The sequence below is a fragment of the Carettochelys insculpta genome, chromosome 7 (genome assembly GCF_033958435.1).
Source record: "Carettochelys insculpta isolate YL-2023 chromosome 7, ASM3395843v1, whole genome shotgun sequence".
NCBI classification, from domain to species: domain Eukaryota; kingdom Metazoa; phylum Chordata; order Testudines; family Carettochelyidae; genus Carettochelys; species Carettochelys insculpta.
The window spans coordinates 67,299,820-67,317,568 of NC_134143.1; the positions used below are offsets into that span (position 1 = coordinate 67,299,820).

General features: G+C 45.4%; 1 protein-coding gene across 2 annotated transcripts in view; it reads left to right on the forward strand.

Moving 5' to 3' along the window:
- XPNPEP1 (X-prolyl aminopeptidase 1) overlaps positions 1 to 17,749 on the forward strand; it is a 58,354-nt gene that overhangs the window by 2,326 nt on the left and 38,279 nt on the right. Inside the window, exons 2-9 of one of the 2 annotated variants that reach the window (XM_074999208.1) lie at positions 1,813 to 1,910; positions 5,168 to 5,292; positions 12,150 to 12,213; positions 13,855 to 13,959; positions 14,048 to 14,140; positions 14,796 to 14,939; positions 15,394 to 15,489; positions 17,533 to 17,614. In XM_074999208.1, the coding sequence (XP_074855309.1) occupies positions 5,176 to 5,292; positions 12,150 to 12,213; positions 13,855 to 13,959; positions 14,048 to 14,140; positions 14,796 to 14,939; positions 15,394 to 15,489; positions 17,533 to 17,614 (701 nt within the window). In that variant the 5' untranslated portion in view covers positions 1,813 to 1,910; positions 5,168 to 5,175. Of the gene's footprint in view, positions 1 to 1,812; positions 1,911 to 5,167; positions 5,293 to 12,149; positions 12,214 to 12,903; positions 13,041 to 13,854; positions 13,960 to 14,047; positions 14,141 to 14,795; positions 14,940 to 15,393; positions 15,490 to 17,532; positions 17,615 to 17,749 lie in introns of those variants that run through there. The other variant, XM_074999209.1, reaches the window with a different exon arrangement.

The window sequence follows — 17,749 nt, forward strand, 5'->3', positions numbered from 1 at the left end:
GTTTAGTCCTGACTGCTACTGGCCCTACTGATGTTACTGCAACTCTGGCTCAGTTTCTCCATTGTGCAACTGGGAAGGAACACTGATCTACCTCACGGGCTTGCTGTGAAGCTTAATGTTTCTAGTATGCAGTGCTTTGAATGTGGAAAGCTATCTGTGAATGGTGAGGATTAAATGATTATAGCTTGGTGACTGAATATATTATCTGTGAGGTCACTGACACACCATGCTGCACCAGCAATTTACACTGTATCCGTCAGCAGATTAACAGGAGAGAAGTGTAAGAGAGACAGCTAGCACAGGGTATGTCATATTTTTCTTAGTGTGGAGACTATCTTAATAGAGCTCTTGTGTTATAGATCTGAACTTCCTACCACTCATAATCACCTAACATCTGTGTAAAAAAACAAACAAACAAAAAAAAACAATTACCTATATGGAAACGGGCTATGAAGAAAGAAAGAGCTGAAGCTGAGACTAAAATTCAGTGGGTGTTGGGTGTCTGTTTCATTGAACAGACACCTTTTAAAATCCTAGATCGGGTCTACACTAGACCTTAAAGTTGATTGTAGATACTCAGTTCCAGCCATCGCAATTGCGTAGCTGGAATCGACTGATCTACAGTCGACTTACCTGACTGTCCTCACTGAGGGAGGTCAACAGGCAAAACTTAAACTCTCCCATTGACCTTGCTTACTCCTCGCGAGATTGAGGCGTACAAGGGTCAACTATTGACCCCCCGATAGTTCTATTTTGCACTTCCCCACTAGGGCTACGTCTATGCTAGCACACTATGTTGAAGCAGCCTATTTTGACATAAGAACATCGAAATAGGCTACTTCAACGTGTATCGTCTACACATCCTCCAGGGCTGGCGCCATCGACATTCATCCTCGAAGCAGCAATGGAGAACGTTGAAAGGAGCCGCCCCAGAAGGAAATGCGGAGTGTCCACACGCACAAGCGCTCCCCATCGAAATAAGGGGCCAGCAAAGCCCCGAGCCGCTCCTTTAAAGGGCCCCTCCCAGATACACTCGACCTGCACAGCACGAGATCCACAGAGCCGACAACCAGTTGCAGACCCTGTGCACGCAGCATGGACCCCCAGCTGCAGCAGCAGCTGCCAGAAGCCCTGGGCTAAGGGCTGCTGCACACGGTGACCATAGAGCCCTGCAGGGGCTGGACAGAGCGTCTCTCAACCCCTCAGCTGATGGCCACCATGGAGGACCCCGCTATTTCATCGTAGGGGGATGCGGATTGTCTACACACGCCCTACTTTGACGTTGAATGTTGAAGTAGGGCGCTATTCCCATCTTCGGGTAGGAATAGCAATTTCGACCTCTCACCGCCTAACAGCGATTTCAACATCAAAATAGCTCACAGCACATGTAGACACGACACGTACTATTTCGACGTTGTGCCAGCTACTTCGAAGTAGCTGGCTAGTGTAGACGCAGCCTAGGTGTGTGAAATTGAACCCCAGAAGATCGACCCTGACCAGGTCAATCTCCCAGGTAGTATAGATGTACCCCCCAGAGTTACTGTACTTTTAGCAGATTTTCTTGCAGTGCATTAGAAGCTAGAGGTAAAGGAGATGCGCTGTGTGAGCTGCCCGTTTCTCCATGGACCACCATCAAGTACTATGCAGACCGCTGGTTGCATGTAACACATGGAGCATCTCTGTTCTAGAATCTTAGGTGGAAGTTTTCTGTGCTGTATCGTTAGTGCCTTTGAAGTTGTGCGTTGTGCAGTATGAAAGTTTATCATGGCCAAAGTCTGGTCGACCATTAATATTTGCCCTTTGCTTCCTCAGGCACGGCTGAACTTGTTAAGGAGAGCAAAGGGCTGACTGGTATTTGTTCCATCAAAAGCAGGAGGAATTAGGACTTGGTGGGGAGCTACAGAGATCAGGTAATGTGGCTGTGGTTATTTGATGGCTTTGAAATGGCAAGGTGCAGGATTTGGGTGCATCTTTCACTACTTGGACAGTTACTTTCAGTGGTTTTTTTGTGTTGCCCCAGGCACAGGATTGGCTGTGTGCGCGCGGGGGGGGAGCTCACTGAGGGCTGGCTCTTCTTTTTTTATTTTTTTAAACAAAAGGAAAATCACTGCTTACTGTAAAACCAAACCCCACTGAAAGTAATCACTGAGTGAGTAAACAATCGCAGAGAAGTGATTTTAACCAAGCACTTGGTTATATTTACTGCTAAGGGGAAAGATCATCTATTCTCTTAAAAATACAAAGGCCAGGCCAAGTGACCCCTGTCTCCCAAGTAAACACAAAAATCAAATCCACTGGAAACCTTAGGGATACTTTAAAACGGTTACTTAGAAAGCAGGAGTTACTGATGGTTGATGGCATCCTTAATACTGGTCTCACTGCTAATAGAGCTCAGAGCTTCTGTTATTGCAGTTGCAGACTTTTTAGGGTCATGTTTGAGGACATTCCTTCCTGCCTTCTTCAATCTTTCACTTGTTGCTTTGGGGAGTCATGGGGGTTAATCAAACCCTTGTTTTTTGCTTTTTGAATCTGTGTCTCAGATCGGTTTCTCTTTCAGGCTCTGGTCCAGGGGGCAAAGCTCTTGCCTAGAGAAAGATTTGTGTCCTTAAGAGTTAAGGAGAGGGCTTTCCTTTCTTTTTCTAACTGACAGTCAGATTGGTTCTGTCTTCTTGTGGGCATTACAGGGAACAGAAGAGAGGAATCTGAGTAAGACTCTGTACACCATGGTGGATAAACAATACACAGGCTTTGAAGCTCGCTGTGGAGCTAGCTCAAAGGTGAAATCCCAGGCCCACTGAAAGTCAATGAGATTTTTGCTGTTGGCTATGTTGGGGGCAGGATTTCATTCTTGGTGCTTGTGAGCATTTGAGGTTTACTTTTTCTTTTTCCCTACCCAAATATATGCATAGAATAAAACTACTGTGGTCTGGTGCAGACAGGCAGAACAATGCAGAAGCAGCACATGTGGCTTGTTCCCACTGGCTCAAAAGGGAAGGATAGTCATGTGGGTAAGGTGTTGTGGTGGGTTCAGAAAATCTTGGGTCATGTCATTACTCTGACACAGACTTCCTGTGTGACTTCTGGCAAATCACTTAATCTACCCCATGACTCAATTCTCCATCTGAAAAATTAGGATAACAACATTTTAATTTCTCCAATCCTTTTCTGTGTCTGTTTACGTAACCTCTAAGCTCTGTAGGGCAGAGACTGTATCCTCATTGCATTTTTGTTTAGTAACAAGCATGGGGCCATGAACTTAGTTGGAGCTTCTAAGTGCTATTTAAGTAGAAATTGCACATTAAAATGATAAGTATTTGGGACTTTAACATATATATAAAGTGTGAGTATCTCTTGTATGCCATGATTTTCCACTTGCTGCATTGGCCCCAGTGAGATGCACCATATGAACTAGGGGAAGTTAGACACACAGATGACAGAAGTCTGTGTGCATTTCATAGGCCAAGTCTTCAGTACCCACTTACCTTGGTGTAACAGGGATGTGAGAAATAGAGTTATGTACTTAATACCAATGATGTAGTTATACCAACATTAGCTCTCCCATGGAGACAGATCTTTGTCAACCAATAATTCCTTCACCAAGCCCATAACTTCTGCCTGAGCTATGTTTATTTTTGCTAACACGTTAAACAGGTAGATAGTAACTGCCTGGCAAATGCTTGTGACACATTGGCAATGGGGCCTTCTGGGCCATAACGGTTGCGTGCCTGTGATGTAAAGACTCCTTGGTGATTATCGGATAATAAAACTTTTAAAAATGTCCTTTAATAGGGAAGCCTGATATAGAATACGAGAGTTGATAATGCACCAATGTGAGTGCTTTGGTGAATAACATTTATATTTGGTGGTCTATATCCTCATCTGCCTCTTACCTGGGGCTGTCAAGATATCATTTCCTCTCCATTGCTCCTGCGTTCTCCATTCGAAACCCTGTTTATAAGTCCATTATGCTTCTGGTTAAGTTAAAACTAGACAGGATTTCCTTCACTGTCCAATGCCACACTCAATCCATTGGGAGAGGCTGAAGACCAGCTCTTCCCACTCTAGGGCTCTAAGTAAATTTCATGTGAATGAACATGCAACAGGCATGTAAGTTTCCCAGGAACTGATTCTCGTCTGCATCCAGGAAAAGTGTCTTCCTCTTTTGTTTGAGCTAGCCCAAGAATCCAGTGATACGAACTGTGATATCACCACTGTGGTGTAGCTGCACTCAGAAAACTGCACCCTTAAGGCTGTGTCTATACTCGCATTCCTCTTTCAAAAGAGGCATGCCAATGAGGGAAATAAAAATGCAAATTAGGTACATATTTTGCATATCTGGCACCTCCTTTGCATATCCTTCTTTTGAAAGAAGAAAAGCAGTGCAGATGCGGCTCTTTCAAAAGTAAACCCTGTCTTTGAAAGAACCTTCTTCCCGTAAAAAAAGCCACGTCTACACTGCTTTTCTTTTTTTTTGAAAGAAGAATATGCAATTAAGGTGCAAATCTGCATTTTTGATTTCCCTCAGTTGCATGCCGCTTTCAAAAGAGGAGTGCAAATGTAGATGTAGCCAAAATGATCCACAAGGGTGCAGCAAATGGAGAGGACAATTCAGTGCTCCTAGAGGGTATAAATAAAAATATCTGTGTACACCAGGGTGAGTTAGGGACTCAGGGCTTTTTCCTGTATATGTAATGAACAGCAGCTGCATGCAGACATCACAGCCCAGAATGAGAATTGTACCTGGAAACTTAGAAATCACAACCAAAGAACTTTACTGCCAGTGCGTGGTGTGGAAGAGGGTATGCAGGAGCTGATGCCAGCCCATAGAAGGAGTGCAGCTCTTACATGTTAGGCTATTGTGTTGCACAATTACACACAAGTAACTTACTGACATGAGCAAAAATTAGCAGAAGTGTTTATGAGATCTGTCCCGAATGGTTTAAGCCTCATCTCTGAGCCCTAATATTGGCCAAAGCACCAGCGTGGAAGAAGACAAGGAAAATCAGAGGGCAAGAAGCTGAACAGCAGAATTATGGGGTCTGATTCTTTCCCTGATGACATCAAAGGGAGTTTTGCCACTGAATATGGTGGGAAATGGAGTAGGCTCTTACAACCCACTGGGGCTGGTGAAGAGGTACTGAGACACAGTGCTTACTTTGTATTGCAGGTGGGAATATGGGTCCTAAGATTACTACAGAGCTGCTCAGGCAGCTGCGACAAGTGATGAAGAGCTCCAAGTACGTCGCGGAGCCCATCCAAGCCTATATTGTGCCATCTGGAGATACACACCAGGTAAAGATTCCAGTATGAAGGAGGTTTCCTTTGAGAGGAACAGTAAGAGCCTGTAGGTGGCCATGGTTGCTTTTTGGTTTGCTCGCTTCGATAATTCCATAGAAGAGCTTTGGTGGGCTGGAGGATGATGCATCTGTGGAAACGGGCTTCTAGAATCTTTTTGCTGATTGTCAGTGTTTATTTTCTGGTATAACATCAGCATTGCTGGTTCTGCTCCCTCCACGGAAGGCCCATGGTCTGCAGAGGGGAGCAAGCCAAAGACATGGTTGCTCCCATCCTGGCCATTGTATTCTGTTTTCCAGAGCTAGAGAGCCCTAACCTGTACTTCTCCTATGGAGGGGCTTCTGGGATGGGCGTGGGTAGAGCAGCATTCTGCACAGATCCAGCTGCCTTTCATCTGTAGACCTGGGACCCCTGCGTCCCCAGTTACTCCTTTCTGTGCCGGTCGGAGGAGGTGGCCATGGGGCCCATTGCTTGTGTATTGGATCACAGTGGTTGTTGTGATACTGGGCTACTGCCGCAATACTAAAATGGTCTTGATCTGCTGTTGTTGTTTAGCTCAAAGTGAAGTTCAAATGCTGAACTTCTTGCATGCCTAAATGTGTATATATGGTATCCGCAGTCTTCACCTGAGCTCTGATTAGAGAACACCAGAGTTCTTGGAAGGCAGGGCAGGATCTTCTTTCCTTAGGCTTAGTCTACACTAGGCAGGTAAGTCAATTGCAGATATGCAATTCTAGCTTCAGCAAATGTGTAGCTGGACTCAGCTTATCTGGAATCGAGTTACCTGGCTGTCTTCACAGAGGGAGGTCAACAGGAGGAGCTCTCTCATTGACCTCCCTTACTCCTCACGATACCCCGGAGTGCAGGGGTCGACTGCCAACCTCAGATAATTCAATCTCGCACATCTCCTCCTGGCACGCAGAATTGAACTCTGGAAAATCGATTCTGACCGGGTTGATGTTCCCGATAATGTAGACGTGCCCTTAGTCACTTTCAGCTGTAGAGCACCCGACTTTTGTCATCTTCCTGCACCTGGGGTTGGCACTTAAACCTCTGCAAAGCAAGTATGAAATGCTGCCGCATCAGAGCGTTTCACAGCCTTTTGGCACAGCTGCACGTGACGATACCAGGTGCAAGGCAGTTGTGAACATAGCTGTGCCCTGGGAATACATGTCACACATTTCCCTTTAAATAGATCAGCGCCTCAGTTTTGTGTGGTGGGTGAAGTGTTACCTGGCACCTCCTGCAGTTTGCTCCTTGCCTGAAGCAACCTCTAACTCCAGATATGTTTTGCTAGATGGGAACTGTGGTCATGTGACTGAAGGAATGTGACCTGAAGGATTCCTGATTTTTTTTCCTTCCCCTTCTCTTTTGGACTTTGCTACAGTGACTGCAGAAGTGCAGTCAGCCCTGCTTCCTGCTGGGCAAGTTCCTCAGGTTTCCACACAGTCTAAATGATTAATGAAAGCTGCTAATTATGCAGCTTCATGGATCACATGTGTCCTGGCGGGTTGCCCCTGTAAGATCTTGTCTGCAGTGGGGAATTGTCCCAAATTTAGACCTTGGTGAGCTTCACCAGTACAAACCTCCAGCGTAGATGCATCCTGGTATGCCGCAGGGGTTCACAGCATCTGTGCAAACTCTACGTTTGCTTGTCTACATTCAGGACCCAGGCTTGCGTGGCACTACCAGAGACTGAAATAGAAGCAAATTCTCACTGCAGGCAAGGGCTAAGATAAGGGGAATTTTATTTCATTTTTTGGTGACTCAAATACCTGCGTTTTTGGTGACGTTTTAGGGCCATGTTATGGTGACATGCTGGGTGCCCTGGCTTTAGTGCAAATGGAGATCACTCAGCAGGTTGCAGTGGCTTGTACATTTCAGCTCTAAAGAGCCCTGCAGTGCTTTTAATGTCAGCTTCCCCAGGTTGGATGGATTTGGCGGCAGCTTTTCCCATGGTATTGTAGATCTGGTCAGATCCCTTAGCTTACCAAGGACAGACTCATAGAAGCATATGAACATAGGGGTAGAAGGAACCACAGGGTCATCTAGTCTATCCACCTGCACTGGTCTTCCCCTCCGATGATCCCGATGTGTGTTTTTCTAACCCCTTCTTAACAACCAGGGATTTCACAACCTCCCTAGGTAACTTGCTCCAGTGCTTAACTATTTTTCAGTTAGAAAGTATATTTATAATACGTAATTTAAATCTCCCTTGCAGCAAACTAAGTTTATTATTCCTTGTCTTGCCCTTGGTGGACATGGTGATCGATTGATAACTATCTTCTTTAAGAGAAATGTTTACATGATTGTGGACTGTTATCTATCTCCCATCAGCTTTCTCTTCTCTGGACTAAACCTGCTCAATTATTTCAGTCTTTCCTCATAAGTCATATTTTCCAAACTAGTTATAATACTAGTTGATCTTTTGGCTTCTCTCCAATTTGTTCATCTCTTTCTTAAAGCGTGATGTCCAAAGCTGGACAGAGACCTCCAGCCACGGCCTCTGCAGTGCTGAATAAAGTACAGTTGTTCCCTGTGTTTTACAGATGATAGGCCTGTTATTACATCCCAGAATGTCATTTGCCTTTTTCACAACAGCATCACATTGCAGTGCTTTTAAACAGAGCCTTCTTTTGCTAGAATCTCCAGACCTAATTTATGTAGTTCCTAGAGACTGCCTGAGTTGTTTCACGTAACCTGTGGCAGGAAGTCAAAGGGAATAGGAGGGCATCTTGTGAACAAGGTAGTGCAGTGGGGTCTGATCTAGAGTTGACTGAAAATCCGCAACAAGATTTCCATTGTCTTGAATCTTAAGGCTGGAGTTTGCAAAGGAGGCAGAGGGCAGGTCTCTGCTAGGCATTAAAATTGACTGCAGATGCATGTAGCTAGAATTGACTTATCTACAGTGGACTTACCTGGATGTCCTCACGGAGGGAGGTTAATGGAAGAAATTCTCTTCTTGACCTCCCGTTGCCCCTTGTGAGATGGAGTAGTGCAGGGGCTGACTACCAACCTGAGTTTGATATTGTGCATCCCTACTCGGCTCACAAAGTCCAACCCCAGAAGATCAACCATGACCAGGTCGATCTTCTGCGTATTGTAGATGTACCGTAAAGAAATGGAACTGGGCACTCAATTCCTCTTGATTCCTTTGAGAATCCCTGTCTAAAATGTCCTGAAGTTCATGTGGCTGGGTGATGAGAGGAGTACAAACCTCTGTGTAGAGCCACAGATTTTACACTGGCCCTTGAGTCAGAGCATGTTCAAGCCAGGTGTTCATATTGTCTCTTCAGCACACTCTGTGGTGCTGGGGATGTTGGGATCTGGGGTTTTGGTACAGACCCCCTCGTGACCTGGTTCTCCAGCTTTTCCTTCACTGCTCTGGCCCTGCCTTAGAGTGAAAGCTGAAATGAGGCTGATCACTTCAGAGAGGCCTCCCACTGCTAGTAGTTGTCTGCCCTACTTGGGGCCACACATTTGGGTGAGCTGGATCACCACCCTCAGCTCGAGACTGGAATAGCTGGGGATGTATTTGCTTAGGACCCAAGAATGGGCAAAATTGTGGAGCAGTGGAAGAGAGGAATTTTATACAGCATCCACCTGACCCATTCCAGCTCTGACCAGAGTGGGTGTTATTGCTGTTGTAGGTCCTGATGCACCTGCTAAGCATGTAGGAGGGCTTGTTTGAAATCTTCAGGGGATCAAGGTCACCCCTGTAAATCAATGAGCTACTCACCTGACTGCTGCAGTATGCTACAGCTGGAATGCACCTTCATTGTTGCCAAATGCACTCAGAACAGTAGATTTGAGTGTTAAGGGGCAAACATTTACTCAGGTGGGTGACACCATTAACTCCAAAGGAGGCTCATGTGATTGAGGGCTGGCAGGATGGGGCCCTGAAATGTCACAGGTTTGGACAGCAGCCCAGTGGATGTGATGGGGAGAAGGTTCAAGTCCAGTTGCAAGAGGAGGCCCAATGAGACGGATTCCTTCAATTGTGCAATGGCTCAGGCGTTGTGCAGCATTCACAGGTGGACAAGGCTAGTTTTAGCACACGTGTGATTGTCACAAAACACTGGGTAAGCTTAGCACAGCAGGGATTGGTGTAAGGAACAACAAGAAGTCCTGTGGCTTAGCCTTACAGACTAATAGATATTTTCAGGCATAAGCTTTCGTAGGCAAAGACAGGTCTTTGCCCACGAAAGCATATGCTTCAAAATACTGTTAGTCTATAAGGTGTCACAGGACTTCTTGTTGCTTTTGAAGATACAGCCTAATTTGGCTATTCCTCTGATACTTGTAAGGAACAGGAGATGAACTGATGCTCAGATACTGTCGTGATGGGGCTCTGTTAGGACCTAAGTAGGCAGGTGGCTACAAAGGGCTTTTGCTTACATCATCTTCTTTCCCATGCTGCTCAGAGCCACTAATTATATAATAATTATTATCTGATGAAGTGAGCCTTTTTGCTCACGAAAGCTCACGCTCAAAACTTTTCTGTTAGTCTATAAGGTGCTACAGGACCCTTTGTTGCTGTACTTATACTTTATGATCTATCTATTCTTTTTTTTAGAGTCAGCCCCTCCTTTACATGTTTTCTGCCTCCTCCTTCTTTCACTGTCAGGGAAGATTTTTCCCCCTCAAATTACGATTTTTATTTTTAAAAAGGTTTTACCAAAGCTAAGACCAATAGATATATTTCCTCAGAGGCAGCAGTTTAGAAAAAAAATCACTGTATTTTTTTAATAAAGCCATTAATTCACCCTGTGCTGTGTTTGTCACCCAGACATTGCAGCACTGTGTTAATGCGGAAGACCCTGAACGTGAAATTAATTAGATGATACTGGCCTATGTACGTGAATTAGACCACTGTCTTTCCTCATCATGGAAGGCTGAGAGCAATAGAGACAAAAGATGTGCTCTTCAGAAGTTTGTGACTTGAAAGCACTTCCAGTTAATGAGACTCATGCTCCTAAATCACTTAGGTAATTTTGGAGTTGCTGTACATAAGTAGAGAGAAAGGTATCCAGATTAAAAAAAAATCTTTTATATGTAGTAACATAGTAAAGGATTTTACATACTGAAACATGGTAAAGGATTTTAAAAATAAGCATATGAGCAGATTTCAAGCAGAGATTGAAAGAGCCACAATCAGCCACTCTGCTGCACGTTCTGGAAGCTGGATGCAATAGAGGATCGGGCCCATCAGCATTTTGACTTTGTTCACAGTGGTTCACTGCTGGAGTAGAATCGAGAAGGCAGACAATAATCCCAGGCAGATCTGTAGACTTTTGGGTTATATGCCTGGTATTCTGTTGAGCCAAGGCTATTAGGGCAGGCCAGAAATAAGCTGATCTGCTGAATTGTGTTGGTAATTAGAGGCATGTTTAGCAATTCTGACCTCCGATCTTGGCTGAACAAGATCCCAGAATAAGATGTGTTGGCCATTTCAAAATGTAGTAACTCCTTGGCTAGCAGTGTTTCTTCCTTTGTTTTAGCAACTGATTTTGCACTTGGCAAGTTTCTGTATTCTCAGTCTGTTCAATTCTTTGGGGTTTTTGCTGAGACTGACACCAAAACAAAGGTGCCAGCTAATGGTGGTTTTATGATGTGGCCACTTCGAGCTTGATGGAAATTACTCTTCTCTCTCCCTTCCCCTCCCGACTTGTTTCACACAGACATATAAGGTCTAATTCAACGTTTCTCAACCTTTTTTATAAAGTGCCCCCAGACTTCTCTTGCATACCCCAAAGGTTACACATACCACAGATTGAGAAACATGGTTCTGTAGTAATCTGAGGTCTTGAAACAAATGCCATTCAACCTTTCCAGATTACTGCAGGGATTACAGTAGTCAGATTTGTTTTGCCCACCACCAAGTTACATCTCATTTAAAAACTACGTACAAAACATGCCAAAAGATCACAGAAGACTCCTACTGAAAACTTGCTGACTTTCTACCCTCTTATTATCAAATAAATGAGTTGGAATAGAAATATTGTAAGTACATTTTAGTATAAGGAATATGAAGCAGTAGAAACAAGTCATTGTCTGAATGAACTTTTAGATTGTACCGACTTTCCTAGTGCTTTTGTGTAGCCTATGGCGAAACTAGGGAAATATCTAGATGAGTTGATGTACCTTCTGGAAGACCTAGGTGTACCCCCAAGGGTACACACATCCCTGGTAGAGAAAAGCTGGTCTAATCCAGTGGTAACCAATAACTTCTGGTTACTTCACCTGGGTTGGATTTAAACAGGTAATATAGAGGTAATAGACTTGATGTCTAATTAATTACAAATCTCCCGAAGGTCTAAAAGTTTTACGGCCTAACAACCTTGACAGTCTCCTTTTAATGGCATCGTTGTAGAGCGGAAATTCTAAAAGGGCTTCTTGTAAACTCTGGGGACATCAATAAATAGAATGGCATTTAGAGATTTAATGGACCGTATACTTCAGTTTCTAAGATCAAGGAATGCTTGTGTGTTCTCCTCTTCTCTCATTTGCAGCTTCAAAGGCAGGATCTGTTTGTTGCCAAATGGAAGGTTGTGTATGAAATAAGTACCAGCAAACTGCAGTACTTCTCTGCTTGCAGAAATTGGTGGGAGAAAAGTGCTGGATGTTTAAAAAAGCAGGCTGATATAAATACAAAGTGATCAGTTACTGTAATGTCCCAAAGGAACACTTTTTAAACACTTGTTAGGACTTCCAAAGGAGCGGTGCCCAATCTTGTAACTTGTTTATTTCTCTTGACAGTGTCCTTCAAGGAAGGCAAAGCTTTTCCGTGTACTTGTCATCAGTGGCTTGTCCATTGCGGATGTCAATAATTAGCTATGTCTTCTGTTTTCCAGAGTGAGTACATCGCACCCTGTGATTGCAGACGGGCTTTCATCTCTGGATTTGATGGCTCTGCAGGTAGATTTCCGGAACCTTTGTGGTTGTCTGAGCCCATATTTCCCCTGAAAGAAGTGGTAATTCACAACATGTATGCTGGATGGACTAAGAAACCCAACCAAAATATTGGGACTGTTCCCTTCCCCTTTCAGCATCTGCAGAATTGTGGTTGGCTACTCGCTGAAAATTATGTCAGTTCCATGCAGTAAGGCACTTTCACAAGAGGCTGACCCTTGAACGAACCCCCATAAAGCAAAATCCTGTTAACTGTTTAATGCAGTGCGCACAGCCTGCTTTCATTTCATCTAACACGAGGCCAGTGTGAACAGATTGTATGCCGCCCAGCAGAGCTGGGATGAACAACAAACAATGTTTGTCAGATGCTTTCAATCGTCTTAGAATGACACTAGCGCCAAAAATACTGAACTGCGATGCTAAGTTTATGGAAAAGTTTGCTTATCTCACAGAGGCACGGGATGTTCTTTTGGCTGAAGCCTAGCTCTGGAAGTTGCGAAGGCAGAGTCCCTGGCTCTGCAGCTTGCTTGCTGTGAAATTGTGGCCGAGTCACTCAACTTCCCTGTGCTTGCCAGCTGGAATTCAGGGTTAATAAAAAATAACTAACATGGGATGGTGTGAAGCTTGGTTGGTCGGATTCTGTAAAGTGCCCTGAGAGCCTTCAGTGGAAAGTGTTCTGTGCAGAAATAGAGAGCAGCGTTATTCTCCATTGCGAATCCTGCATTCAGAAGAGCTGTGCATCCACTGTTACATCTGGGCAGGATTTGCCCAGGCTGAGGCTGAAACAGGATTTGCTGAACGAGAACTGATTTTAAATGGGTTCCGGCTCCAAAGTAAGCATGTGTTTGGCCACTGGAGAGGAGGATGAATTGGAATTTGTGAGCTGTGCGGTAGTAAACTAGACTGGAGTTTCCCATTGTAAGGGAGAAACTAGATCAGGTGATTATGATGCTGGATCAGGACTCAGGAGAGCTGTGCTCAATTCTTGGCTCTGCTACAGATACTCTGCGTGGCCTTGGGCAAGTTGCTAAATCCCTCTGGCCTTGAGTCAGCAAGTCGTGGAAGCACATGCCTAACTGAAGCATGTGACTAGTCCTCTTGAAGTCACTTCCCATTTCTTATGTACTTGGCTGAACCAGGGCTTGGGTGCCTCAGTTTCCCTACTATACAATGGGCATCATCATGCTTCCCTTCTGTCATGTGTTTTCTATTTAGACCATAAGCTTTTTAGGGCAGAGACTGATTTTCTCCATGTTTTTTCATTTCCTTGTGCAATGGGGCTTCTTGGTGTTTTTCTAGGAATGATAATTTGTCAGTCAGGCTTTGGCTCCTCCATGCTAACTGCCTGAGCTGTGTTTAAATTGAATTAGTCTGAGGAGCCTTAAAAGTAATTTCAGCAAACCCTGTTCCTGGTGTAGAATGGCCTGGCCAGAATTGCAAAGGTGTTTGCCTGCTAGTTGGGGGTAACAGTTAGTTTCACCCTAAATACCCAAGTGACATGAGAACCTGAGACTGTCCAGTCTCTGCGTCGATTTCAACCAAGCCTTGTGCAGTCTGTATACCTGTGATGTACCCAATACCTCTGTCTCTGCCCCTTAGCAGTACAATGAACCACAAACCGACTTACCCTTTTTGCTTCCTGACCAGGTACAGCTATTGTAACCGAGCAGAAAGCAGCCATGTGGACAGACGGACGGTACTTCCTTCAGGCAGCACAGCAAATGGATAGCAACTGGATACTCATGAAGATGGGTGGGTGGTTGTCCACTATATTGCTCTGCTGTAATTTAAGGGTCTTCTGTGCTCTGGGAACTACTGTGGACTCCTTTTCCGTTTCCAGGGCTGAAGGATACACCGACTCAGGAGGACTGGCTAGTGAGTGTGCTCCCAGAAGGCTCAAAAGTTGGAGTGGACCCTTTCATCATTCCAGCTGGTAAGTTTATTTGATGCCTGCTGGGTTGGGTTACAAGATTCTGCCTACCCGAATCCTCCCCCAGCTTCAAACGGGCAGAGGATCCTTTCTCACTTCTTTGTTACAGCCTATTACTGCTGCACAGCTGAGAGAGTTCCTTTGCAACGCCAGCATTAGAGGCCTGTGGCTTTGGTGCTGTAGCTTTCCAGTTCATTTTCAACTGGTGACTGTGGTACCCCTTATCTGTTTGTTACCATGGCTTGTTACATCTGGATGTTGCTGCTTCTTCATCTTCTTCCCTAAGTAGATGGTGTGGGGTAGAGACGCAACTTTAGGGCAGGTCTCCACTAGACCTGAAAGTCCATCTTAGATACGCAACTCCAACTACAGCAATTGTGTAGAAGGAATTAACGTATTTGAGATTGATTCATCAGGCTGTCCTCACTCTCCTGTCTACCTCCCTTACTTCTTGTGCTTGTTGAGCCCTGGTGGTTTGATTTAGCGCATCCCCACTAGTCATGTTAAATCAAACCCTGGAAGATCAACCTTGATCTGGGCAATCTCCCGCTAAGTATAACTGTACCCTCAGACTTTCCCAGTATGCTCTAGCACAGAGGGAATGCCTGTGTTTCAAGACATTTGTGGCCATTGTTCTTAGCTCTCTCGCCTTTGGCAGATCAGTGGAAGAGGTTGTCTAAAGCACTGAAAAGTGCTGGCCATGTTCTCGTGCCAGTCAAAGAGAACCTGATAGATGCAATCTGGACAGACTGCCCCCCGCGACCCTGCAAACCTCTGATGACCCTAGGCCTGAGTTACACAGGTGAGTGGGATCCAGTCCTGACTGAGTGAATTCATTTTCACGTCCCTCTTCCTCCTTTTCCCTTATAAAGTGAGAGGCAAAATTTAACTGCAGCCTGATGTGCTTTTGGGTTAAATTAAGGATCTAATTAGGCTTTACAATGATCTTGTTGTTTTGGAAACCAGACGTAAGCATTGGTTGTGCCGAGATACTACAGTGATGAGTTCATAGCAAATACACACGTCTGCTCCTGGAATAAGAAGAAAAGCTTGAAGCTGGTGATGTATATCAGAAAGGAGCAGTAAGGAAGACAAGCCAGAAATTGGGCGTATGGCTTCTAGAAAATTTTAACCTCTTGACAGTAGGGCTTCATGGCTGTAGGTTTCTGCTGTTAGTCTACGAAGCAGGCGGTGGTAGCATTTGTTATTAAAGACCCACACCCACCCACAGCTGGCAAATGTATTGCATTTTGCAGGGCTAGGCTGGAAAGAGAAGATTTCAGCTCTACGTGCAAAAATGGCTGAGAGAAAAGTCCCCTGGCTTGTGGTTACAGCCCTCGATGAGGTATCTTGTAAGTATCCTGGCTGCGTGGGTCGTCAGATCTTCCTGTCCCCACATCACAACTTTTTCTCTTGGCTGGGAAATGGGAGCTTTACCTAGTCCCAAGAGGCACACAGTGCACTAGAGGGATTTGTTAGGAGCTGATTAATCTGAATCAGAAGCAGATATGGGACAGGTTCATGAGCCATCTCCATTCATTACTGCGAGCCAGATTTTGCTTTCATGTACACCTGAAAAAACCCAGTGCAAGAGAGCTAAAGATTCAGTGCTGGTGCATGCAACCAATCACCACACTTGAAACACCACTGAGGGCAAGGAAACGGCAGGTGACATATAAAACTGAGCGCTTGGGAAAGAATTGAGAGACGAAATGTTGTAGCCATAAAATATTCTTATGTCCCCCATGGCGCCCTCCCAGGAAGCCAAAGGCTGTTTTAAGCTGTGAACCCTGGCTACCACTACAGCAGTCCTGTCTGTGACTCTGAGTACATCCATAGAAACCACAGCATTTTGTTTGCAGCATTTGTCTGGATGCGCCCGTGATTTCCACAGGCCTAATTCTGAGTTTTCATACTTACTCCAGGGAGTCCTCTGAGCTTCTTTCTCCTACAGCCTGCAAACGCCTCCTAGCAAAACAAGACATCAGTGGACCTCATCCAAGCCCCTACCCGTTCCCCTTTGTGCAAGAGCTGGCAGTCACAGAGGCACAGAGAGTGAGCCTAAACAACCTGTGGGAGAGTCTCCAAATAGCTTAAAAGCCAATGCAGCCTGCAGTTCAAGGGGCTGACTGTGAGCTAAGGGGTGAGGAGGGGCGAAGGACAGTGAGAGATGCTTCTTGTTGAATGTCCATCTGGTTCCCCTTCCTTTTAGTATAACTGGTAAAACCTATGTAGCTTGTACTTGGCCACTAGATGTTGCTCTGTTAAAATCTGGAGCGGCATCCGAAGGGAGAGTCGAAGACCTGGAGACCCTAATTTCGCTGAGCTGGCAGCAAGCCTGCCAATGGGGAAAGACTGAGGAAACAACTATCCTGGGGCCTGGCAATTCAAAAATGCCTAGGGCTCCTGGCTGCTGCTGGAGCCCTGGGCAGTGCTGAAGAACTGACAGAGGGAGACTAGCCCCGAGCCCCTCCCCTTCCACCTGAGGCCCCTCCCCTTCTGTGAGCACAGCGACTCCCTCACTCCAGTCCTGTCTGCTCCCCTGGTTGGCTGATTTCTACTGTCCCTTCCTGGAGACCTTAGGGGAGTCTCTGCTACCTGAAACCTGGTGCTTGGCTTCACCCTGAGTCGTGACGGACCTGTGTATGTTTGACAAGCAAGGCCGCGTTGTCCGAAGCTAGTCAGCCACGAAGGCCATTTGTAATGTTTTGGTTTTTTCTGTGGCTCCCTTCCCTCCGTGGGCCCCATGGCTGAAACGGGCTCTGTGAGAGCTAAGTGCTATAATGTTAGCAGGCGAGGGGAGCCGGAGGTCTGCTGTCACACTGCACAGGCTGGGTAAGACTTCCTCTCCCTTCTGGTCTCTCTGCTGTAGTCTCTAGCTACTGAGGCCAGGTCTACACTAGGCCTGAAAGTTGATCCTAGATATGCAGTTTCAGCTATGACAATTGCACAGCTGGAACTGACTTATCTAGGATTGACTTATCTGGCTGTCCTCACTGAGGGAGGTCAATGGGAGAAGCTCTCCTCGCGATAATGAGGAGTGCAGGAGTTGACTGCCGAGCCCCGATCGTTTGATTTTTGTGCATCCCCACGAGGCCTGCGAAATCGAAAACTGGTAGATCGACCCTGTAGCTGCACCATGAGACAGAGCCCAAAGAGATTTTTCTTGTGTTATAAGTACTCGTAGTTTGGGTGCCATCTTGTGGAGAAAGCAAATTACTGCCAGGGAAGCTCTGGGAAAATTGCAACAGCTGGTCTCTGGCTCCAAGCCCTGGTGTGGTGCTGGAACATTACTTTCGAGCTGACTGAGTTTTGTTTTGTTTTCCTTCTCTAATGCAGTTGAAATTGAAATGATGAAACAAGACCGTGATTCTGGGTTTTCTTTTATTTCCTAGGGCTCTTTAACCTCCGAGGCTCAGACGTTGAATACAATCCAGTGTTTTTTGCTTATGCTATCATAGGGACCGACACAATCAGGTCTTTACCTCGTTCCTTCTTTATCTTTTCCAAGTGTTGCACTGCAGTTCTAGGCGTGTTTCAGAGACTGGCTCTCATGTCCTGTGTCCCCTTTGAAACTACCTCTGCCATATTAATGTCCCTTTCTAGTGGTTT